Source organism: Microplitis demolitor, chromosome 5 (genome assembly GCF_026212275.2).
Source record: "Microplitis demolitor isolate Queensland-Clemson2020A chromosome 5, iyMicDemo2.1a, whole genome shotgun sequence".
Taxonomy (NCBI): domain Eukaryota; kingdom Metazoa; phylum Arthropoda; class Insecta; order Hymenoptera; family Braconidae; genus Microplitis; species Microplitis demolitor.
Window position 1 is genome coordinate 18,864,683 of NC_068549.1, and position 27,550 is coordinate 18,892,232.

The 27,550-nt window shown below is 28.0% G+C and overlaps 2 protein-coding genes across 3 annotated transcripts in view; both read left to right on the top strand.

Annotated features, from left to right (window-relative positions):
- Nucleotides 1-6,926, top strand: part of LOC103569107 (protein yellow) — a 64,764-nt gene extending 57,838 nt beyond the window's left edge. For both annotated transcript variants that reach the window (XM_014441419.2, XM_014441420.2), the window contains 3 exons: nt 372-460; nt 2,863-3,155; nt 4,300-6,926. In XM_014441419.2, coding sequence (XP_014296905.1) covers nt 372-460; nt 2,863-3,155; nt 4,300-4,564 — 647 coding nt within the window. In that variant the 3' untranslated portion in view covers nt 4,565-6,926. The remainder of the gene's footprint in view (nt 1-371; nt 461-2,862; nt 3,156-4,299) is intronic.
- A 505-nt stretch (nt 6,927-7,431) lies between these two features.
- On the top strand, nt 7,432-27,144 carry LOC103569073 (uncharacterized). The gene is made up of 11 exons (XM_053739566.1): nt 7,432-7,624; nt 8,804-8,970; nt 9,050-9,265; nt 10,866-11,285; nt 11,386-11,587; nt 11,695-11,731; nt 14,444-14,550; nt 22,175-22,326; nt 22,423-22,626; nt 24,658-24,907; nt 26,204-27,144. The coding sequence occupies exons 1-11, from the start codon at nt 7,432-7,434 to the stop codon at nt 27,142-27,144; spliced, it is 2,889 nt and encodes a 962-aa protein (XP_053595541.1).
- Nucleotides 27,145-27,550: the final 406 nt, after the last annotated feature.

A 27,550-nucleotide genomic window follows, 5' to 3' on the forward strand; every position in this document is an offset into this window, starting at 1 on the left:
TTGTATTTTTTTTTTCTTTTACAAATCAATTAAAAAACAAAAAAAAAAAAAACTAAAAATATGCACCTGTAGAAATTTAAAAAAATTTTTGAGTGCAATTTTTTTTTTACAATTTATCGTTTTGAAAAAAATAAAAAAATTATCAGACGTGACTAACTTCAGTATCATGAAAAATTTAAGTCATATGAAAATAGTTTGCAAATAAGGTAATTTATAATGATATACATATTTTATATTTATTACTGGTCTGGACTTGTTAATAACTTCAAGGAATTTGCTTGTAATTCGAAAAAAAATTTTCAACATTATAAATTATTAAAATATATATTTACACCTATAAAAAATAATTTAATGTTACATTCTATTAATAGGACTCGTTGTTTTTGACGGAACTGCTGACAGGAGCTGGCGATTCGTTCATGCTTCAATGCTTCCAGATCCAAATTATTCCACTTATCGCGTAAGTAATCATTATAACCAATTAATTGTATTACTAAGCAAATTATTATAATAACAGGTTTTTTTTTTCATCTTATTTACTATAAATTAATATCTAAATTTATCAACTCGTAAAGTTGACATAAACAAAATATAATAAATGACTTTTTTTTACCGGACACTGATTTATTTTTAATGTAAAAAAAAAAAAATTCTCAAGGTCTAATTGATAAAAAAATTTTTTTGTTACAATTACGTATCTATTGTTTTATTCCAGTAGGTATTTTATAAATCAATCAAAGTTTTTTGTATTTTAATTCAAATAATATAAAAACACTGTGGTCAATTGATTAACAATTGCGATCATTAGAGAGTGTTACGTTAAAATGCAGGGATTTACGCATAAAATTTGTGTTTAAATTAATTGGTATAATTTAATTAAAATTTAATAATGTTCGGATTTCATTATAAAATAACGAGTATTTAAATCCCATTAAAAAAGACTATAGTAATTTTTTTACAACTGAAGTCTTCTAAAGTCGCTAGTCTCCGACTTTTTTTTTCTTAAGAGTACCGGTACTATTCAATTTTAATTACAACATAAGTACACGCATCCATGTTATATAACATACATTTTAATGATAATGTATACAAATATTCTTAAAAATATGTGCAAACATTATATTCCGGGGTGTATGAATTGGATCTTTTTAAAAAATAAAGTATGAATATTCAAATTTGACAAGATTCAAAAAAGATCCTGTCGATCATACATGATTATATACGATCACACATGGTTATATATGATCATATATGATTATGTATCAATAATCAGATCTGAGTATTGATACATGATCATATATGATCATATCTGAACACTTTTTCCTGGGTTCTTATTGGCTATTATATATATATATATATATATATATATATCTTCCCAGACAGCATTCAAGTCGGAATGGCTGCTTTACGACATCTTTTTGAAGGCGTACATAAAAAGTCTTATAATAACCTTAAAGGTGTAATTTTTAAGAAATCTTAATTAAAAGTTCTTGAAGACTCCATAAATAAGATGTCAGTTTTGTGACGTCTAAAAGTATTCTTATTATAGCTTCTATATGATGTCAAAATTAGGAGCTCCTTAGGACGTCATGGTAAATTCATACTGAAGTTTTATTTGCGAAGTCAAAAAAAGAACTCTTTTTAAAGACGTCTTACTGAGTTCATAGTCTACTTCCCCTACTACGAAACTTTGTGGCGAAAAATTGCCAGAGTCAAATAAAAAATTGAATAAAATAGAGGGAAATCTGGTGAATCTTCCGGTACAAAAACCTATCAAAAAAAGTTGTAATTTTTTTTGTTTAACAAAAACGTTTTGCAAGTAAAGCCTCAGTCGACTTTAGCGGAATATTGGATAAAGATTTTTCTTATGAGTTAATTAAATGTACAAAATAAAATAATTCAATCTTTTTTTAATCGTTTGGTCACTCAGTTTATCTGAAAATATTAGTTATTAATTATGAAAATAATTATTTAATTTTATCAACACCAAAAAATACTAACCTAACAGTTGCTTTATGTACCGACGTGGTCTGCGCATATCCATAGTAGAGAGTTGCGCGCGCCGCCATGAGTATGTGTATAAAAAATTAATAGAATACTCTAAAACTAGAGTTACACACTTGCTTACTCATTCATTTTTTACGGTACTAATATTAGCGTTCTCACTTTGAGAAGAAAGTGGATTGTCTCGATCGAGAAATCTAGATCTATAATTGTTCTCATACTTTAGATTTTTTGCTTTAAAAGGTAAATATATCAATATCATAATCAACCTATTATTACAAATATACAATCTATGTGAACTTGTTGTAAGTGCAATCGTTAGTGACTTGGTCGTGTAATACGCACCGGAAAATAGCGCGGAATTTAAAATGTATGAGTCTATAGACATTCTGTTTGAGTGAGAATATTTTTTTTTATGGAGATTGAAAGGTCTGAAATGTTTTCGGTGTTAAGTAATTCGAGACAGTTTAATTAATTGGTATTTCAGTTACTTGTTAAGTTTCAATGAACGTTTTCTTAAAAAAAGTCATAATAAATAAAATTGTAAAATTTTTGTAATAACAAGGGGGTGGGTTATATGTTCATTTTTCCCGCATTTTTTTATTATGTAAATTTTCCTATCTAATTAACTAAATTTCAATTTTATCAATTGTATCTAAATTAACAAACTGATATAATAAAATTCTGCAATAAATGAGCTCTATATTAAAAAACAGACGATGAGAATTTTCTCAGGAAAATCAAACTGCTATCCTAGTAATGACAAAACAATTAGCATCAGAAAAAATTTTTACACTCATTAGAAAAGTTCTTTAACTGTAGATTTATAATTAACTAACATGATAATTTAAATTACAGATTGGATCTGACACATTTGAGCTGTTTGACGGAATAGTTGGTTTGACATTTTCATCAAAAGAAAATTTAGTCTACTTCCAACCTTTGGCAACTGACCGAATTTTCAGTGTATCATCATTAGTGTTAAAAGCTGGCCCTCTGCCATTCGGACAACAACTTCCAGTAACAGTAGTGGGCAGAAAATCCAGTCAAGGATTAGCATTGGCAGTTAATCAACGCGATAATTCACTCATCTTTTCTCCTTTTACCGAAACAGCAGTTGCCAGTTGGAACCCTAAAATTAATAAACAACGGTAACTATTATTACATATAATCATTAACCCTTTAGCGTTTGACCTTGAAACTCCACTCCATCTTCAGCCGGGTGGTGATGAAATTAAAGTGAGCGCGTAGCTCACGACAAGGGCGTATTATAGAAAAAAAAAAATATTTTCTCCTTTCATATTCAATTACAATCGAATTTCATTAAGTCGGATTCCGTTAACTCGGAACTTCCCCTGAGTCTTTACCCCCACTACGAGCTACGCTGTCTCCTACTCGATACTATACCTTTGTATACGTCTATATATTTCGCGTTACTAATTCCACACGTTTAATAGGTCCTATTGGCTTTAGAAAACTTTCTAAGGCTAAAAGGGCGTATAAAAATATCTCCTTTTAGAATTAGTGACACGATTTATATATTCATCATTCATGTAAGTGTAAGAGCGCATGCGTGTAGTTTGATCTTGAAAGGAGGGGCATTCGATAAATCAGAATTTTTTAGAAATTTCCAGTCCTCCCAGACAGCATTCAAGTCGGAATGACTGCTTTATGATGTCTTTTTGAAGGCGTCCTCAAGTAGTCTTAAAGGTGTCATTTTTAAGAACTCTTAATTATGAGTTCTTGAAGACTCCATAAATAAGACGTCAGTTTGGTGACGTCTAAATGTATTCTTTTTTTAACTTCTTTATGAAGTCAAAATAAAGAGCTCCTTAAGACGTCATGTTAAATTCATACTGAAGTTTGATTTGCGAAGTCAGAAAAAAGAACTCTTTTTAAAGACGTTTTACTGAGTTCGCTAGGTGGCTCATTCGACATTTTGAGAACTTCTTAAAGACTTTTTTAAGATGTTGATGAGACGTCCAAATCATAAATAGGAACTCATTCAGAATTCATCAAGACGTCATTTTGCTATCTAAGCTCTAATTGTCTGAATTAATGGAATTCGACTGGTTATGAAAACAATCCTTACTACAACACTGTCACTATACACAAAGTAGGGTTAAGATGATCAAAAAAGGACACACAATAACACCACTTCTTTCACATTGCACGCATGTGCACTGAGACGTTTCGATACTCCCAAAGGCTAAAGGGTTAATCTTAACTTTATATACTTTACTTTACATAATCAATTATATAATTTAATCATTAACTATTTATTATTATTTTTAGTGTCCTTGCATTCAGTCCTGAAAAATTACAATTTGTTGCCGAACTTATGTGGTTTGAACGTGACAACGGTAACATCTGGATTTTATCTTCAAGATTTCAAAAATACTATAACCAGAATATCGATCCCCGAGATATCAATCCTCGAATTTTGAGAATACGATCAAAATCTTCTTTATTAGTGCCACCAAGTATTTATCACTATGATAATCCTAATTTCCCTCTTAATATTTACAACAATACTTTGACTCATTCATTTCTAAAATGAATTTGAATCTTTAGATAATTAGTTTAGAATATTAATTAATCAGTAAGATACAAATTACATTTATATATTGCTACATTATAGCAAAAAAATAACTCAATAATTTGCATTTATAGTGTAAATATATATACAATATTACGACTGCCTGATTTCGTAATTCAGGGAGAACCAGTTCTTACTTTACTTCAACTGATTAATAAAAAAAATTGGTGTATACTAGGTTTAAAAATAGTATATCGTATACCGAGGGATAAAACGTATCTATTTTAGAAGGTTATGTTGATTGAAGTGATCCGTGCCTTTGCCGAAAGGATGCGTTAGCATCACACAAAGTCTGAAATCGTATATTTTTACCATACTTGCACTGAAAGTTAAAATTCTTATCATATTTAGCAGGAAGAGAATTTTACTTTTTTCATATGAGAAAATAACGCATGCGCCATTAATTTGCAGAGGCAAAAATTTGAACTTTAACAAATTAATATCTGGTGAAAAATAGTATGCACACTACAGAGTGTTCTACTTTCCTCCTTTAGTGTGTAATCTACTATTTCACTACAGTACGGAGAAAGGTCAAATTTCTGTCCTATTGAGCGGAAAAAAAGCTGCGCTTTTCTCGTATGGAAAACAAAGGAAATCAATACGCATACAGAAAAAAGCATGGTAATTTTCACCATATCTGCATAGAAGTTTAAATTTATTTGGTAATATATACAATCAGTTTTAGAAAGCGTACTACCATTGTTTGTTGTTCCATTTTTTCTACTAATCATTTCTATGTTAGTTCGAAAACTCAAATTTCTGGTATTTTGTACTGCACAGTATAAAGATAAATCCCGTACTGTTTAGGTTATGTTTCTATTTATCAGGTCAGGGCTACTAATTATTTTGTAGTGATCATAGTGCCATCTATAGAAAATTTTTGTTCCTGCAGTACGGGACTGATGACCGGATATACTCAAGTAATGACTGAAATTCGAAATTCCCATTGCAGATCTGGTGAAAAATCCCGGGTCAAAAGAAATAAATTAAATTTGACTTTTTTTGACTTAAATGGAAACTAAGTAGGGTAACTTAGCCAAAAGCAAATCAAAAGTGTTCTTCATTCAATTTTGACTTGCTTTTGGTTAAGTTAACTTACTTAATATCAATTCGAGTCAAATTTGGTTCTGGATTAGTTGACTTATACTTAAGTCAAATTTAATTAATTTTTTGACTCGAGTTAGTGTGCACGCCACCGAAAAAAAGTAAAACATCCCGGGTAAGAAAAAACATATATAATTATATACAGAAAATGGCCCAATGTAATTATATACAATTATAATTATATGTAAATATATATAACCATATATAAATTATATATAATTGTATGTAATTCTATGTAATTGTATATAGTTACAAACAATCATATGTAATCATGTCAGTTTACAAAAATGAGCTATAAAATAGATGCATTCTAAAAGACAAAGAATTACTAACTAATGTAATTATATGTTCAATGATAAATGCATGAAATGCGAAAGCCCGAGTTTAAAAATTTACTATACAAAATATGCATTTAAAAAAGCAATGTCCTTTCAATTTCTTTTTAATCCCTAAAAACTGTAAAATATAAATATAAGTAATTATATATTATTGTATGTAATTATATGAGGCCATTTTTCATCACGGGAAAAAATGTAGTTGCTACAACAGCAACTGTAATTGAGTTTCTATGTTAGAGTAAAAATATGCCAACTCCAACTTGGAATAACCTCAACCACACCTGTACTAACGCCATCTACAATCATTAATGTTTACTACAATAATTAGTTGTCGATACTATTTACGTAGTACCTTTTATTACATACTGAAGTACACGCTATTACAATATTTTACTACAATATTGTGGTTAGGAGAACCAAAATTTTTTCCGTGGCACATATAATTATATATATATATTTTTTTATCCGGGGTTCCAATTCATATATGTCGCAGTTGTACCCCTGTTTAGAAAATTTCATAAAATCCAATAGATTCTCATAAATTCCTATAGAGATTTTATAAGAATGAATGAGTTCTATGAGAAGTGCTATAGTTAAGTATAGGGCCTTATACATACAGCTATAAGAATATATTTATCGGATTTTGTAAGCAGGGACACACGGACTGAAATGTTCTATCTTTTGCCCTAAGCATACAATATACTATTGCAATATTGTTTTAACCAATCAAACAGGCATTGGCATACACACAAAAAAAATCATATTTTAAAAATTTAGCTCTTACTGATTTTCGAAATTAGGCAACCGTCTAGGTTACAATGAACTTATATTATAAAAGCTTTTTATATATTTTATACAATATCAACACTTGTTAAACAAAATACCAATAAAATTTTATTATTTTTTTAATTACACTTATTGTGAATTTATTTATTACCACTCTAAGGTATTATAAAAAAAGTGCACATAATTTACGGCCTTGGCCGTGATTATAACCATCTAAAGATGTCAATGTAACAGTTTTAAGTGAACATAAAATCAATTATTTTCGCAATTATGCAATTAAACTCATAAATGAGTAAGGTTAAATTAGAAAGGTAAAGGAAGAAAGAACTAACTCTCCTAGATTACTAAACTAATATACAGATTGACAGTATTTCATTGACCATTCGACTGGCCGGTTTCTTTTAAGTTGTTATAAGTGTTTAAATTACTTATCTTTAATTTATTTAATACAGCAAGTTGTTAGTAATTATCGAAAATAATTTATGACTTACTGAAATTTTTTTAGTCACGCATGTTAATAGTGATTAATTAATTATACTTATTAGTATTTTATGAAAATAGCCTATAATTAAATTGTTTATTTTAAAATTAATCATAATCATGTTGTTATACCTTGTGTTTTTATTGAGCTTATATTTCTCAACTGTTAATTCAGCTGGAAAGTTTGAGACTGTGTACAAGTGGTATTGGGTTGACTACTTATGGGAGAGTGAAACACAAAGAATAGGGTCTATTATAACCGGTGAATATAATTATACGAAACCAGTTATTATTGATGTTGACGTTTGGAAAGGTATTAAAGTCTATTTTATTCGATAAATTATTTATCAAGACTACACAGAAAAAATGAATTTCTTGGCGCAAAAACAAATTTTTCATTATGAAATTAAAACAAATATTTTCTCAGGACTACCCATGAAAAGAAACATTTTTTCAAAAACGTTCATGACAGTGTACTTCAAAAATTAAGACAATTCTTAACTTTAAGTTGAACATTTTGGGAATTGAAAAAATTAGAAAGTGAATAGTTTTCAACTGGTGAAGGCTTTCCTGTGCGTTTTTTTAATTTTTTAAGCAAAAATAATTTGATTTGATAATTTTTCGAGTTTGAAGAACATTAAAAAACAAAATAATTATTTAGGAATTTATGAGGATTTATGGCGCTTACCAGAATCATTCAGGTTTGAGGCAAAAAAAAAAAAAAAAAAAAAAATGAACTGAAAATTGATTTTTATTAGAACTTTATGGAAAAGTCAGTTTTTTAAAATTTTTATCAATAAGTAGTCGAAAATATGAGAGATTGAAACTAACCCTAGCAAATCCGAACTACGGTAAATTACCGTAGTTTACCTAAATAACCGTAAAGTACCATAATTGACATTCGAAAAAATGCCGTAATTCACCGCAAATTACGGGAAAATACCGCATTTACGGCAAATTTACGGTAAAATGGTGACAATACTGCGGTATTTTACGGCAAAGTGCGATTTTTTACCGCAAATTTGCCATAATTTACGGTATTCAGAAGAAATGCCGTAAAATACGGCATCTTGCCGCCAACTACGGTAATTTATGGCAATTTGCGGCCACCTGCGGTAAATTTGCAGTAAATTACGGTATTTTCTCGCAAAAATATGGTAATTTACCGTAATTCGGATCCACTAGAAAATTCCGAACTCATAAAATTGTCAATTCAAATTAATTTTGCTGACAGAAAATTTCAAAAAAGAAAACCCGCAAAAAAGTGTACACTAGTTTAAAATTTTTTCACACTTGTAATTAAATTAAAATTCCAAAAATGATCGTTTACATGAATTTTATTTCAACTTTAATTCACTCCGAGGAGATTAAATAAATTAAAAATCCACTTTACATTCACTTTGGATTTAATCCGCATTCATTTTGCAAATTTTTTATAGTGTACAATAATTAATACAAAATAAAAAAATATTAAAAAATTTAAAAATTACAGGTAAAAAAGTATTCGTTACGGTAATAAAAACTGATGGAGTACCGGCAAGTTTGACAACAATTTCAAATAAAAATGGACACGGTGGTCCTCTTTTGAAACCTTATCCTAATTGGAATTGGGCAAGAAAAGGAGATTGTAATTCAATTACAAGTGTTTTTCGCGTTGCCGTAAGTGTTAATATCATAAATTATTTATCTATAAATAAATAATTCATCTTTGTACATATACATATATATATTTATACAGATAGATGAATGTGATCGTTTGTGGGTATTGGATACAGGAAAAATTAATGAAGAGCATGTTTGTCCAGCGCAATTACTAGCGTTTGATCTTAAATCAGACCATCTTATAAAAAGAGCTAGAATTCCTCATAAGATAGCTACAAATATAATTACGAAAAAAGGTTTATTGGTAACGCCGGTCGTGGAAACTGAAGGAGTTTACTGTTCTAAAACATTTGTAAGTAAAATACATATATATTGTAGTCTATTTTTTTTTCTTTTTTCATAAATTATCAGAATTGTGTCACATGTATTTTATGGTTTTATTCTGATCTATTAAGCCGTTATTATTATTAATTATTTGTGTTGTAACATTATAGATATAAATTATCAAAAAGTATTTATTTTGAAAAATTTGAGAATTTGATAAAGACAAATAACAGTTTTACCGATTAAACGATGTTTGTAAATTTTTCGTACTACAGTAGATGAGATCTAAATGTAATGAAATCGGAACTGTCTAGAAAAATATATATATATTCAACAACTGTCCTTTATTATATCTATGGAATTTGAATTTATATACTTATGCAAAAAAAGTAATTTCCAAAAAAATTTATAACAGTGAACTTCCAATTTTGAGAAAGTTCGAACTTTGAATTTTTAGAGCTTCAAAAAAAGTAAAAAAAAATCAATTTCCAGGCCTCATTCTCAAAAAAGCTTTTATAAAGAGTCGAAAAACGATCACAGTTCGTTTTAAAGTTTTTTTTGCAAGACTCATGATGCGTAGCATTAGAGAGTGCTTTACGATCGAAAAATTTTTTTTATTTATTTTTCATTTCAGCCGAATTTTAAAGTCGCATAATTTGGAAGTTTACGGTTATGAACTTTTATGAAACATTTTTAAAAATAATTTTTTTAATACGGGTTAATGTGTTTTATGAAACTGTGCAGTTGTACCATGAATTAAAAGCGTTTAAACTCTATCTTGTAATTGTGCAATAGTATTAAACATATGTTATGATTTATATCTATTGCTTTACAACGAAATAATTCGCACTGTCTTGACAGATCGAAATAGTGCATAAAATATATGTAACACACTATAATCAATCGATCATTAGAAATTATTTTTAAAAAATATTTGAATTTTTTAAAAAGTAGTTTTTTTTAACAAACTCATTTTATATTAACGTTCATGTAGAAAAAAAATTGCACGTCTCGAACGCGAAGCAAAGAGGTTATGTTTTATAACCGACTTACCAAGCTCACGCGATTCCCTCACATTAAACTGTATATATTATTTTTAAATCACACTTACACGTTATGAAAAGTACATCAGTATAAAGAGGGAACACTAATGAATAAACCTGATATTTTTTTTTAAGTTGTATGATACGTATTAATATGAAAAAAGTTATAGAAAAAAAATTTATCATGGACGTCGATTAATCTGTGGTTCAAAAAAAATTCATAGTTCGGATATCTCGAGAACGATTTGACGAAACGACTAAATTTTTTTTCACAATCTTCGGAATTATGCAGAGAAGGTTCTTTTCAAAAATCACTACTGTAGTCCTTCTCGTTTTTTTTATAATAAATCATTACTGTTGAACCCGACAATTTTACATGTAAACAAACGCACACTGCAGCCATTTTTATTAAGAATCTTCTCTCTATCTTACTCTTTTTGTTGTCTTTCACTACCGTATATTTACCATGGAAATTTCTATAAAAAAAATAAAAGGCGGGAGATTCAAATTTTTTTGAAGTTTTGTAAAATATAACATTAGCGTTCGAGAAGTGCGCCTTTAGATTTTCCAAATCTTTTTTTCTAGGTCTACATAGCAGATGTAACTGGCAATGCCTTAATAATTTACAATGGAACAAATTTTTGGCGTTTAGAGTCGCCGATTTTCGAACCTCAAGAAACAGCGGCCAGTGTTACGATTGCGAATGAAACATTTTATTTAGACGACGGAATTTTGGGAATGGCATTGAGCCCAAAGTTTAATAAAAATTCACGAAATTTAATGTTTCGGCCATTGGCATCTTTTGATATGATTTCTGTTGAGACATCTAGTCTACAAAAATCGTATGCCAATGAACCGATACGTTACACGGTTATATCGAGAGCATTACCAAGTCAAGCAGCTGCCATGGCTTTCTCTAAGGCCGGAACACTTTTTTTTGGACTCCCTCATGATCTCGCAATGGCTTGTTGGAATATTAATAAACCTCTTACTAAAGATAATATCGTACGTTTAATACAGTTGAAAGTTATCTAAATTACACAAAAAAAAAAATTTTTTTTTTGCGCTCTTTACAAATGTCCTTATTTTTAAATATATTTTACAGGTAGTAATTGATAAAGACCATCATGATTATCAATTTGTGAGTGGGGTCAAAGTAATACCTCCATACATTACATCAAGATCTGAAGAGCTGTGGATTGCAACGAATAGATACCAAAAAATAGCTTTAGAAACACAAAATTTTAGTGAAATTAATTTTAGAATTATGAAAAGTCCTGTTGATAATTTAATTAAAGGAACAAACTGTAATTGTGGGTTTAATTTTAAATTTCTTGTGGATTATAACGCACAGTTTTCTAATGATTTTTTAAAATAAAAAAAATTATTTAAATTTAATAATCACATTCTTTAGCTGGTTTTGAAATTACAATGATTAATAAAAGTGAAGGGTATAATTAATTCATTAGAATGTAAATTTTATATGGTAAGTTGTTGATACATTTATATTTTATTAATAAAAAATATGAAGGAAAGGAGAGGGGGGGGGTGTTGAAGAAAATATTAAGTTTTCGAAGACTCAAATACGGTAAAGTTTTTTTTTTTAATGATATTCAAAGTAAATGAAAAAAAATTCCAGCTGCCGTTACAGAAAAATTTCATTGTTTGGGGGAAGATGGGGCATGTCCGAAAAAAGGTAAAAAAAATTCTGGATATGAAATAAATTTTATTGAATTAAATTTTACATAATTATTAGATGCAACGGAAAAAATAGCATATTGTGTGACAAGGGATGAAACAAGACGATTTTAGACTAGGGTGAAAATTTATTTTAATTATTATTTTGAATAATTAAAATCACAATTTTTATTTTTTTCCAAGCAAATAGATTTTTTAAAATAAATAATACAACTGATCACAATCTTTTACACTGATATTTGCGTGTGTGTCTGTAAATTTAAGCAAATATGGTCGCTGCCGACAACGGAATTATCCGAACGACGGCCTGAATAAAAACGAAGAATGAAATTTTTCATCCATTAATACTTTTGCCATGAGAAAAAATCTCATAGTCTTTAAAAAAAAATTTTTTTTTTTATTTACAATTAAAGTAATTTTAAGTAATTTTTTAATAAACAGTTAGAAAGAATATGAAATTCGCGAGAGGTAAAAAAAATTTCAAGTGGTCTTTCCATTTGAATTTTAAAAAATAATTAACATTGAAACCGACCGTGAGTAAAATTTTCATAACGTGAATACTGAAGGGTTAATATCCAAAACAGTACTCAGTCCTGTTCTGACATGAACGGTTACTACATTGATATGTCTCTTTACAGTAGTTGTTTTCAGCATCGGCTTGAAATTAGCTTGTTTCGATTGGCCGTCAAGACACTGAAACTTTAAATTTCAAGACTGGTATCATGAAAGAAATTAAAATTTTTTTTATTATAAATCAAAAGTCATTAAAATTTTTCATGCATGTTTTAAAAAATTTTAACCTTTTATTTGCAAGAAAAAAAAAAAATTAAGTGTCTGATTGCAATTGAAGAAATTAATCCATCAGAATTTAATTATACTTTTTTTTTGTTAATTAATCTTAATTGCTTATTATATAAATTATTCAAACAATTAAATTTTTTCCGTAATTTATTTTTTTTTCCTTGTGGTCATCCATCAAAGTAATTATTTATATATATATATATATACTTTTTAATTGTTATAATTTCAAAACCACAGACATGAAAAAAAAATTGAATAAATAAATTGATAATTTTCATACTACAATTAATTATTAATTTTTTCTTTATCTCGATACTCAGCAAATAATTATTAATACATTAATATAATTATATCTTACGTCTATGAATAGTGATAAGAATATTAAACCGTATAATTTCACTAATTTCGTAATTTACATAATATCACGGTTCTATAGTTTTGTCGTTACATTACAGATCCCAGACGCAGTTGGCGCGAGAAAAAGAAATATCTAAATTATAATGAATAAATAAATCGGTAAACTTTCACTCAGTTAGTCTACAAATTATATTTTTCCGGATAGTCATCAGATCTTCTGGTCTTGAGTTAACTCACTTTTGTATTATTAACATAAATAACTTTATTTACAAGACATTTAGGTGAATAAATATACCTTGTCTAGTGAAATTTATGTCTGGTGAAAATAATTTAGTGTTTTAATGAATTTGCATTTGCATGCAATATTACTATACATTTTTTTTGCATAAAACATACTTGTCACGCGATTAAAGTGAAGTTCAAGTGAAGCCAATCTAAGAAATGGAAAAACAGGAAATATATATATATATATATATATAAATAATTGCGAATGATTGAAAGCAATCGTGATGACCATTCTATTAAAACGAACTCTCTCTTTTCATGATGATCGCGTGCGACAATTTATATATTAAAATAAATTTAAAAACCAAAATTAAATTGGGAGAGTATTTAAAATTTACATAATTAATAAAAATAATGTTTCATGTGGAAATTTATTGAGTGACCTTGATACCGTATGAACCAAAGAAATTTCTTTACGGAGAAATTTTATGATGACCAGTTAGCCTCGTTAACTTTTAGCGACATTAATTAAATTTTAACTTAAATTTCTCAACTAATAAATATGTGTAAAATAATTATTAAGTAATTTGTTGTTTTTATTTTCTTTTTTGTTTGTTATCTATTTTAAAATTTTTAATTGTCTCTGCTATTACAGAGATTATAATTTATGAATGCATTAAAAATTGAGATAAATTATAGTAATAAGTAATAGCAATTAACACATCCATTCTTTCCGCTTTTTCCTTCACTTGCAGAACCATAATTTCCGCACGTGATTGTTACGGCCCGTAAGATTAGTCGGTCCGAATGATGTGCTATAACTTTCCTGATATGCGCTAAACATTAAAATAAAAAGAAGGAGTGTTTTACATTCTGTTTTTAAATCGGGTCGAGATACCGACCAGTTATTGTGTTGTTTTAAACGGTGATGTACATCTCAGTGAGTTACAGCTTACAGTTTACAGCAAAAGTTTATTTAAAAATGATCAACTATTAATTCAAAAATAATTTTATAAAATGAAAAGAAAAAAACAAAAAAAAGATAGAAATTTTAGTGAGGAAAATTTGAGTTTTGAAAAAAGTGATGAAAGTTTACCTAATTGGGGTGATTCCTTTTTTGATTACCATGATTTTTCGTGGAAACGAAGTCCCTTTTCTCAGTACAATTTTCATGGTTACAATGAGATTCGTGAGTTTATTTAATTATTATTATTATTATTATTATCTTTATTATGTTTAGCTTATAATTACATAGTGGGGATCAAGTAACCATAGAATAAATGTATATTAGTCATGGATAATGGTGTAATGTGAGTAAATTATAACATTGCCACCGAAAATGACATAGTGGAATAATACACTGTGAAAAATTTGAGTCCGGTGTGGATGATTTAGCGTTAAAATTTTCAACACTGGTGTAAAAGTTACACGACGCATGGTGTTAAATTTTGGATGGTGTGAATTAGAAGATTCACATGACCAATAGTGTAAATGTAGAAGTTCTTTATTAAAAACTGTCGACAGGGGAACCCGACTAGAAATTATCTCCAAGCATACATTGGGACCCCATTGGGTATTGATGGGGCAAGTCCGATACACTGTGAAAAATTTCCAACAAATTTTACTATGGGTGCATTGTAACCCCAGACCATAAGAAAACTGGCACAAAATTTGCAAGTGTCCCATAGTAAACGGTATGCGCAGACGACACGATTGGGACCTATGCGCATACCTTTACAGTGGGACGCTTGTAAATTTTGTACCAGTTTTCTTATGGTCCGGGGTTACAATGCACCCATAGTAAAATTTGTTGGAAATTTTTCACAGTGTAGGGTTATCCCTATTGGGATATCATTGGGTACATATGGGGTAAATTCAACATGAAAATAAAAAATTGCGATTGGGTTCATCCAATTGGGATAGGATTGGGAACATGTTGGGTTAACCCAGTGCTAAGCTTAATGGTTCGACAATGGGTTTGCTTGATTGGCATATTTTTGGGAACTTGTTGGAATAAACCAACGTCAAAATTAATAATTAGCTGTTGGTATTACCCAATTGGGAAATAATTGGGAACACGTTGGGAAAATTAAAAATGAAATTTATAAAAAAAAAAAATTTTACTTTTAAAAATTAAAAGTAATTTTTATATGCAAAATATATACGTTTTATTATATATTTTTATAAAAAAAAAATGATTAAACTCTAAAAATAAAAAAAAAAAAACTAAACAATAGCGAAACATATTTTTGATCTCCTCACGGAAAGAAAATTATAGTAAGTATTCCTATGTATTATGGGAATGGTTCCCATAATGGTATAGGAATGGTTTCTATAATATATAGGAACCATTCCTATAATAGTATGGGTAAAATTCCTATACCATTATGGGAACCATTCCCATAATACATGGGAATACTTACTATAATTTTCTTTCCGTGTAGAGGTAATTTTCAGACTTTTCTTTGAATTAATCTTTTCATGATAGTATGGGAACCATTCCCATAATATTATAGGAACCATTCCTATAAATTATGGAAACCATTTCTATAGATTATAGGAACCATTCCTATAAATTATAGGAACCATTCCCATAATGGTATATGGGTATCATTCCCATAATAGTATAGGAACGATACCCATAATAGTATAGGAACGATACCCATAATATTATAGGAATAGTTCCTATACTATTATATGAATGGTTCCCATAATAGTATGGGAACGATTCCCATAATATTATAGGACTGGTTCCTATACTATATTATGGAAACCGTTCCTATAATATTATGGGAACCATTCATATAATAGTATAGGAACTATTCCTATAATATTATGGGTATCGTTCCTATACTATTATGGGTATCGTTCCTATACTATTATGGGAATGATACCCATATACCATTATGGGAATGGTTCCTATAATTTATAGGAATCATTCTTATATATTATGGGAATGATTCTCGTAATATTATAGGAAGTATTCCCATAAATTATAGGAAACATTCCTATAATTATAGGAACCATTCCTATAATGGTATGGGTATCATTCCTATAATTATAGAAACTGTTCCTATAATTATGGGTAACATTCTTATAATTATAGGAACTGCTCCCATACTTTATGGTCGTCATTCCTATACTGGTATAGGATGAAATTTCACAAAATTATAGAAACCACTCCCATAATTTTCTCTCCGTGTTGACAATTATAAATTTATTTCTAAATTTAAAAAAAAAATTGAACTTTAAGTGAAAAATAATCCTTATGAAATATCTACTACTTTAATATGCTTACATATTATTACAGTACAGAATTGTTTAAAATTTTGAAGTTGATTGATATGAGCATTTTTGGAACAGACTATTATACATAGGTTTTTTTTTTGTTAAATACTTTAGAAAATTATATTTTTAGTGAAAGGTAATAGCTCAATTTTATTTTTTTTTTTCAGAAAAAAATAAGCAATAATTTAAAAATATTTTACTATCAACTATTTAATGTTGTATATTTTTATTACGTTAAATTACTTTATAATCTCTTTTAATGCTCTATAATCTTATTTTATGGATTCAATAATCGTTTAGTTAATAATTATCATTAAATTATTTGGTTGCAGAAGGAAGTTACGAATTTGTTATATAACAGTAACTAAATATTTATAATCGCTCATAAACTTACAATTTTATGTAAATTGAAATTTTAATTATCGATATATGTCAGTGTAAGCTACTATTATTAATTCTTTATCATTAAAAATTATATAAAATTTCTCACTCTGTAATAAATTAAATTATTTTGAATCGAAGTGTGCTAAAGAATTCTATGCAGTAAAAATTTTTTTAACTCTTTTACTTCTAAGCCAATTTAACTCGAATCATTTTTTTTTATTGAATTTCAAACTCCGAACGACGGAGTGAATTCAGATTTAAATAAAATTTATTATCATTTTGAATTTACTCCCGCCTTTTTTCAGTTTACAAAAAAATAAATATAAACTGATAAAATTTTATGAAATTCATATTTATAAAGATTATGATATTTTTTTTTCGGTCTACTGAAAAATTTAAAAAATTTTAATCATTCAAATTTGGACTCAAAAAACAAGCTGACATCTTTAGCAAAAAACGCTTAATTCTGTTTTCTTGAATTTAAAAATGTAAAATTTTACTGAAAAGGCCTAAAACAGAAAATATCGCGTTACTGATGTCATAAGGACGTATCCCGAAAAAAATGTCCTTGAAAAGGCATAAGGGCGTATAAAAAATTTTTTTCTCTCATTAAGGACGAGGAAGTAAAATTTTACGAGTGTATAATTATGCGCAATAGAATAAAATATTGAAATAAAAGAATTTATCAAAAAATCTAGAAGTTAAATTGACTTGTCAGCCATTTCTTCATCAGATTCCAATCTATTAATAAGTAGAAAATAAGTGTAAGCTGAATGATTTATTTAATACTTTTATCGCTTACAAAATCCTATGATTATTAAAAATTTATGATGCACATGATTATCTTCACTGACACTGATGATAGGGTATTACGAGAAGTGATAAGTATAGTATTTACAGCCCATTTACTCACAACAGTAAAATAGCTCTGACCATCAGACAGTTACTGATCATCAGTTAATTTTTTTTTTTTTTTTTTTTAATAACTCAATGTCATTTAATAAAAGCCTTCTTTAAAAACTTTTTTTTTTTTATAAAAATTGAGTCCAATTTTTTGACACTAAGAAAAAAAATAACTTTTGTAAAAACAATAATATTTTTTCAAATAATAAATCGATATAAATTATTGTACTATTAATTTCATATTTAACGCGAAGAATCATTTTTTTGACAGAAGAAAATCAAAATTTATTTGCACTTGCAATAAAAAAAAATCAAATTATCTTGAAATAAACTTAGATGTCTTCGATTAAGAAAATTATTTTGAATAAAATATTCTTATTTTTTCATCAAAAAAATAGTAATTTGAAAATTTTTAATAGCATACCCCCATGAAAAAAATTTATTAAAAAAATATATGTTAAAGTATAAAAAATATATTTTTAATAGCTAACTTTTGGCCGTATAAGGCAAATGAGCCCTCTATCGGCCAGTTAAGCGTATTTTTTTTTCGAATTCAGAATCAAAATATAAAAAACCAATTAATGCATAAAACAATGATAGAACCTTTGAGGTTATACATTTAACTTCAAATTAAAAACAAATATATGCAAAAATATTTATTAGAAATCAATAATAAATGAAAATAACTTCAATTCCTAATGTCCCCTCTATCGGCCTGCTTAAACCCCCTTTATCGGCCACCTTATAAATAAAATTTTAGCTGATTGGATGTATATAACTTATTTACATCTATTCTCAATATTTATATTTATTTCGGAATATAACTTAATCAATTTGTTTATTTGTTTTGACATTAAAAAATTAAATTGACTACTTTGCATATAAATGCTGATAACCTCAAAAAAAATAAAACTAAGGTAACCAATAATGCATACAGAGATAATTTTCTTGTGTCTATATTCGGCCACCCTATTTTTAATATAAATTAGGCAAAAATCATCAAGTTTTTAACTCCTGTAATTACTATGAAACGAGCTAATAAGATTACAAAAAAATCGGACTTTTATTGTTATTTTTAATTAGTAATAGGTTATTGGAAAAACAAGAATACATAACCTATAGTTATCCCGACGAAAACTTGGGATTTTTTTCCTATCGCGGACTGTTGAGGGCTTTTCAGAATCACGGATTGTTGAGGGCTTGGGTTCGAACCCAACTCAAAACATCCCGTTCTGTGTCATTTCACTCTTTCCTACATAAAATTTCCTTTAAAATAATATATTACCTTTAAAATAGTATATGACTAGTGCTGCCAGAACGTGCGATATTTTTACCCCCTCCTGAGATGAAATAGCATTGAGTGTAATGACAGAAAGGGGTAAAAATATCGCACGTTCTGGCAGCACTGCCCATCACGATATTTTCTCCCACCATTAAAATGTTAATTTTAGAGGTTTTGCGCATGTACTCATTCTAATATTATGGTGGTGGGGGAAAGAACTGGTGGGAAAAAAATCTCAAGCTTTTATCGGGACAACTATACCTGATAAGAACTCACCAGAAATCGCATCTGACGCATTACTATTTTTTTTTTTAATTACAAAATGAATTTTTACAATAATCAAAGTATGTTTAATCTTAACTAGATTAATTTTACTTTTTTTTTTAAACTATTTACGTATGAATACGTACTTATAATGGGAATATATCGATGCTTCGTCTAAAAATGGCCAATAAAAGGGGCCTGGCCGATAGAGGGATCACTTACCTTATAAAAAATACATATATGAAAATATTAAAAAAATATCAGTATGACGATATAAAAAATATCAAATATATATTTTATATTTCATACATGTATTTTTTTTATATTATAAGATATATTTTAAATATATCAAAATTACACTTAACATATATAAAATATATACGGTTAAAAATTAGCTATTAAAAACATATTTTTTATACATAATTTATATATTTCTTATGTATTTTATATTAAAAATATATATTTCTTATATTTTAACATATATTTTTTCTATAAATTTTTTTCATGGGTGTGATTTCTTATGGTAAGAATATACAATAATTCAAAAAGATTTCCTCTCAGTGTGTAATAAAAAATTAGTGACAGTAAAGCACTACTTTTCTGCTTCGCATTCGAGGTGTGAAATATTATTTTATTTTTCAAGCTAATTAACTAATTAGATATGCAATAATTAAAAAATATTTTTATTTTAATGTCGTTATTTAACGGATTGTTGAAATATATTTTTTTTTAACTCAATAGCTTCGTTTTAACAAGTTTTTTTATATGTAACCATAAAAAAATATATGTAACATTTGGAATGATGTACGACATCCTGCAGTAAACTTAAATAATTAATGACCCGGAAATGACGAAAATTTTTCCGCAACTTAATTTTAAAAGTATAATAGTAAAAGTGAAGGACTTGTAATTTAAACAGGAAACGGAATAGAAACACTCGGATACTAAATATATAAAAATAACTATCCAATAAGAATAATATTTCACTACCGTGTCTAATTTTACATAAACTCAATCGCAGTAATAACTTATCATCAACTGAAAGGAAGATGGAACAGTGAGAAAGAGAGTTTTCTTAAACGTGAAAACAGAAGCTCAAGAGGGGACACAGCTCTTACTCTATACCTCAGATTCATTCAAACTCAATAAAATGCACGTAACCGATATTCAAATAGTTACACAGTTGCATCTTGAATAGCTCACAGCGCATACCGTGATTGTTGATATTTTAATTGTTGAGTCATTAACTTGAATGGGTCATTGTTAACAATAACATTTTATTGCAAATATGATTCGTGGTAGTGACAGCTCTTTTAAGAAATTTATTTTTTAAATGATAGTGGTCATATTACACTGTAAAAAATCAACAGTGAATATAAATTTGAATTCACTTCGTTACTTGGAGTTTCGGAGCTAAAAGAAAAATTTCACATACGGGTCAATAGGGGATTTTTAATTGAACTCCGGAACTCTGAGTGACGGAGTAAATTCGGGGTAAATATGGATTTCCATGGAAAAAAGAGCAGTTGAATCGTTTATTTGAGAAACCCCATAAGTCATGTTATTTTAAAATTGGGTTTTTTGCATTTTTGGGTTCTTTGGACGTCCCCCATAGAAATTAATAAAAATATCCATCAAATCAGTGTTTAAAAAAAAATTTATGGGGTGACAGAAATTTCATTTTATTGAGAAACCCCATAAGTCAATGACTTATGGGGTTTTTCAAATAAACATATGCAGTTTTAGTTTTATAGAAATAATTTTTTCTTTTTTATTTAAAATTCGCTCTTTTTTAGAAAAAAAAATAATATGACTAATTACAATACTTAAATTAATTATTATTTTTTGTAATTTCAGAGTTTATATACATATTATATACTTCATTTTATCAGTCTGATAAATTATTTGAGTGGAAAAAATAAAAAAAAAAACAATGATTTTATAACTTTTTCTTCCGTTTGGTTGAGAAACCCCATAAGTCAATCAACTTTAAATAATTTTTTTAAGAAGTTTCAATTAAAAAATTGAATTTTCCGTGTTTGAATATTTTTCAGAGACGCTAACATTATTCTCTTCAATTATTTATTTATCATTTCAATGGCAAGTTTTTCCAGAAAAATGTTTTTTGTGTTTCCTGAAAAATTTTGTTTTCATGACTTATGGGGTTTCTCAAATAAGCGATTCAACTACACTCTAAAATCAAGTGTGTTAACGTATTATTTTAACACATAGTAAATGTGTTCTATGTTTAAGGCCATAAGCGAAGCTATAGTTTTTTGTAGTCATTTAAAACACGTTTCAGGTGTATTAAATATCTATAGATTATTTATGGCGTTTCAATGTTATTTGGTAAGTGTGTAAATTTTGACTACACACTTGATTTTACAGTGTGTAATAAATACAGATATGAATTAAATTTTTCAACTGCTCTTTTTTCCGTGTCAGATTTCCAAAGTTCAAAAAAAAATTCCACATACGGAGTCAATAGTATTTTTTTTGCACTGGAGTAAATTTTACTCCAAGAGAATTAAAGAATTAAAATATTATTTGCTCCGAATTCACTCCGAATTTAATTTGCATTCACTCTGAAAATTTTTTACAGTGTATAAAATTATTAATTTAATATATATATATATATATATATATATATATATATATATATATATATATAATTGTTTTTCTTATATTATAGGTATCACAAATGTCGTACCGCTATTGATGTCAATGACATTACTTGGTCTTAGAGAATTTAATGCTCAAAATGTTCAAAATTTTCCGAGTCATCAAGATCTTGAGTTCCCGCTTTCTTTCAATAATAATAATCCAGATACAATGTACAAAGTGGTATTGATACTTTTATATATGTGATGAGTTTTGAGTATTATTATTTTTTTTTTTATTGTAATTATTCTTATTTTAAGTAACAAATTATGATTACAGGCTACTTCAAGTTCTTTAAATGCTGATATATTAAATTCAATGCGATTCGGCCGTTTAGTTGAAACATTTCGTACTTCAACTGAAAATCAATTTACAACGGAATCTATTTTTGGTATTAATGATATAAATGTACCGAATAGAGATATTGAACCACCTTTGCAAAATTTTCCAGAAGAACCGATTCCTGGTGCAGCTATGGAACTGGTAATTCAATTTTTTTTTTTTTTTTTTTCTATAAAAATTCATTATTATTATTAAGATAATTTTCAAAATAATTATGGTAATTTAAAGAGGATAAGTATTTTACAAGAAGCCCGCAGTCACTTCGTGATCACCCGAGTATAATTTTACACTTTATTTTAATGTAAATTTAAAATTTATTCTTCAATAAAATATTATCAATAGACAGCAGAAAAAAATATTAAAAAGTAAAGAAGATCGGGACACGACGGCCAACTAAGGCGCTAATTATTTTTTGTGGCTTTTGAGCCGGTACAAGTTGTTTTGATCTGTCTCGAACAAATCCATTGTATATTCCCATAATTTAAAAAAAAAAAAAAGTTTTTTCCGGGGTACGACAGACCGCTTTAAAAAAAATGATAGAAAAAAGAAATTTATATTTCGGAGCAAATGGTCTTTTTCTAAAATATCATTTTTTAAATTTTTTAAAGTTTTAAATAATAAAAAAAAAAAATTCCACACCAGGAAAATCTATCTTAAAATAGTCCAAATAGTTTCCTAGGACCTCAAAACGTTGACGTCTGATAAAAATTCCATTTTCGAAAATCCAACCAAAACCAATGACTTGTCTATTTTTCAAAATTTTCAATTTTCATAGCGGAAAATTTAAAAATCATAAGATGGCGGTAATTGAATAAAGTGCTTACCAAATTTTTTTTAATAATATAGACTATAGTTTACGTCCGTGTTGTTTTTTATATATTTATTCTAATGTATATTTTCGTGTCGTTTGCATATATTTTTTTGTTTTCGATCAATCATGTTACGAATAGTTGGCTTTACATATTTTTGATGTTTTTTATATTGTAGGGATATAGATAGGGTAAGGGGGGAAAAGGGGGTAAAGTAGGCAAAACGGGGTACCCTCCAAAATTTTATAAAAAAAAAAAATTTCTTTTTCGTTTAATTAGTGTATATCCGATATATTTGGGCATTTTGAGCCCTACCCATAACACCTGGAGCAAAATGGACCAGACGAAAGTTCTGAAAAATGATTCTTTCATATTTTTATCATCAAATTAAAAAAAAATTAAAATGTTAATTCATTTTTCGGCTGATTTCCTGTAGTTGAAGCAAATTTGACCACTAAAAATATTCAAAAATAATATTTTATTTTTTAATTGATAACAATTCAAATAAAAAAAAAAAAAAATTATCATTTTTTGGAGGGGGGCCTCTCTGCTCCACAAAAAAAATTTTTTCTCCCTTCGTATCAATGATGTGAAATGTAATTTTTCTGTATGTATTTTACATAAAAAAAAAAATTTAATTTAATGAAATTTGATCAACTTTCAGAAATTTTTTTTTTCAACTTTTTTAAAGGGTACCTCATTTTCCCGCCAGAAAAGAAAATTTTATTTATTAACGGCAGCTAAAAATTTTGTCTATTTATCTTGGATATCATTAAAAACAAAAAGATTTGGCGCATTTTAATCATCAAAAACTTAATATTTCCATAGGTACCCCTTTTTGCCCCTCCCTCCCCTATAGATAATTTATTCAAAAATTTTATTTACTTTTTTTATCATAAAAAAATCATAACTTTCAAAACTTGATAATAAACATTTTTCCTGTTAAAACAATAACTAAAATAAATTACATTTTTTAATGTACTATTAAATTATAAATCGTAAATCATAAAAAAAAAAAAAATACTGGTTACGTATGTTATTAAAATAATTTAGTTCAATATATATATAATTATAGCTAAAAAGTTAACTGGTTTGCGTGTAAATGTAAAATAAAATTATATGAAATCGATCCTCATCGATAAATTATTCACCTCGCAACAATAAATAAAAAAAAAGTGTAGAAAAATTACAACAATCTTGATTATAAATTTTAATCAGTATCAAAGCTTGACTATCGTTTATTTTTATCTTGAATTGCATTAAACAATTGAACGAAAAATAAATTCTAAACTTTATGGAATATGTATTTTATAAAAATATACGGACGTTAATTTTAACTACTTCCGACTTGAAATTATTACAGATTTACGCATGGAAAACAATAGACTATGAGTTTGCCAGTGATGTGGCACGTGAACAAGCATTATTAGAGAAGTCATTTATTCCAGAAAATAATATGCCTTTAGGTATTGAATTTTGGCAGGATAAAGTATTTATAACACTTCCGAAATGGAGGCCAGGAGTTCCAGCGACACTGACTACAGTACCAAGATACACGACTACAAAAAGTCCGAAACTTCGACCTTATCCTAGTTGGGGATGGCATTATCAAGGTATGAAAAACCAAAAAAAAAAAATCCTAAAGAGTCAATCCTGTTTTTTTTTTTTTTTTTTTTAATGAAATTCGCATCATTTTTCTATTTTCACTTTTCGAAAAAAAAAACATGAGGAATATGTAGTAAACAATAAATTTTATGTGACGTAATGATGATCGTACACAATTTCTATAAAAATTGATAAGAAAAATAATTAATTGAAATAATAATTTTGCATATGTAATTAAAATTCTAAATGAATTTTATTATCCGGTATTCATATTTTTTGAACGTTCTTAGATAAGAAAAAAAATTAGAAAAATCGTTAACTCAGTGGGCCAGCTCTGTAACTTTCCGTTGCTTTTGATCACAAATAAAATTTTTTTTTTTTACCTAAACATTCTAAGGCATAAAAAAAGTAAATTACCTTGTAGATTAGTTTTATAACTGCAAGTAAGAAAAAAATCTGCAGATCGGTTGACCCTGCAAGTCAGCCCAAAAACTTCCCGCTGGGGGATACGCTACCGGGCTTCTTTCTCACACCCAGAAAAATAAACGGGACTGTCTTTGTTGCACTCGTAAAGTAAATGAGAATTTTGAAACAATTTTTCTCGGAGACGAATTAGAATTTTTTAAAATACGAAATTCCTAGAACTTTGTTAAGATTTTAAAAAAAGCTAAATACTCTTTATTTTAGGTTTTCAGTGTTTGTCCATGAATTCAATTGATTTGAAAATCGGTTACCGTTACCCCTTAAGAGCTCAAAAATATTTTTAAATTGACAATAGCTTCGATTACATTAGTGTTTTAAAACTTGAAAACCGTACATTTTATATTGAACTTGAAAAATTCGAGGTATCGAAAATACTTGATAAAGAACCCTGGTCAAAACAAAACTTGATTTAGACTTGGTCGTCTTACATCGTGACTAAGTAAGCCAGTTATGTCTCCTTGATCGAAAGAAACGATTTAAAACATTTCAAAACCATTCAATTTTACTACTATATAATATATAGATATAGATTCAACATTGAGTGAATCGTTTTGTTTAATAAGGGCTAAATAAGGCGAATTCACACACACATGCACACACGCGCGGACATCATTCTGAAAATAATCAGAATTGCTTCAAAACCTAAAAATGTCGACATCTGATGAAAACTCGATTTTCGAAAATCAGGGTGAAACAATAACTTCCCGAATTTTTTATAATTTTTAATTTTTATAGCGGGAAGTTCAAAAACGATAATTTTTTAAATTAAAACGTTGAATTTTCAAATGATTAATAAAAAAAAATTTATATTTATTTTTTAGGTTCTTGTGGTGGTATGACATCGGTCTTTCGAATTCAAGTAGATGAATGTGATCGACTTTGGGTTTTAGACTCAGGGTCAGTAAATTTATCAGAAACACCTAAAAAAGTTTGTCCACCGGCCATTTTTATTTTTGATTTAAAAACAGACAGACTACTTAAAAGATATCAAATACCCGATGATCAAGTCAAAGAAGATTCACTTTGGTCAAATATTGTTGTAGATATTCGTAACGGTGATTGTAATTCCGCAAGAGCTTATCTTTCAGACGTATGGCGTTTTGCAATAATAATATACGACTTATCAAAAGATACATCGTTTAGAATCCAACATCATTTCTTCTTTCCCAACCCTTTTGCATCAAAGTACGAATTACACGGTATTCGTTTTCAATGGATGGACGGAATTCTCGGACTAGCGTTAAGTCCAGTAGACGTTAACAATGACAGGATTCTTTATTTCCATCCAATGTCTAGTTTTAGTGAATTCGCAGTATCAACTGCAGTGTTAGTCGATCAAGAAACAGCGGAATCAAATCCTGACAGCTTTGCACCTGTTGGCGAAAAAAGAGCCAAAGATTTCGGTCACTCTTCAGGGTCAGCAATAGATAAAAACGGGGTTATGTTTTTCAATATGGTCACCAGAGATTCCGTATGGTGTTGGGATACAAGAAAAGAATATTTGCCTCATAATTTGGGGTTAGTTGGAGTCAGTAATGAAACTCTGGTATTTCCAAATGACATAAGAATTGATAATGAAGAAAGACAAAGTTTTTGGACCATTTCAAATAGGCTGCCAATGTTTTTGTACGGCCCATGGAATCCAAATGATGTTAATTTTAGAGTGTACAGAGCTTTTGTTGACGAAGCTGTCAAAGATACTGTTTGTGATCCTAATTATGTTGTACCAGCAAGTGAAATAAATTACGACCAAACTTGTTAATATTTGATACTTGATTATTACAATAAAATAAATATAATTATTAATTTTTTAATTAAATAATCCTTTTGTTTTTTTAATTAAAATTATTCTTAAGCAAATTCAGACATATTGCTTTCATTTCCCAAAGAAATTTCGCTATTTTTGTCTGTTAAATTTAAATATGTCCTAGATTGATCTGACCAATTGCAGTAATCATCATAAATTCTTATATTTTGGTAAGTTTCATTCATACATATATTTTCACTTCTAATAATTGTATCAATATCCTGTTCTTCTAATTGATTTTCATCAAAATTACTTCCGGGACTTTCAGCATTTTCAGAAATTTCTGGATTTGTTGGCTCATCAAATGTTCGCGAAGTTGTTGCTGCATGATCTGACTCAATAGATGCCATTGACACTACTG

What these genes read in the sequence shown, in the direction of transcription:
- LOC103569073 (XM_053739566.1), top strand. Translation starts at nt 7,432, where the DNA reads ATGTTGTTATACCTTGTGTTTTTATTGAGCTTATATTTCTCAACTGTT. An exon ending in TCATGGTTACAATGAGATTC is followed by an intron (nt 14,551 to 22,174) that starts GTGAGTTTATTT and finishes CTTATATTATAG; the next exon opens with GTATCACAAATGTCGTACCG. An exon ending in CAGATACAATGTACAAAGTG is followed by an intron (nt 22,327 to 22,422) that starts GTATTGATACTT and finishes TTATGATTACAG; the next exon opens with GCTACTTCAAGTTCTTTAAA.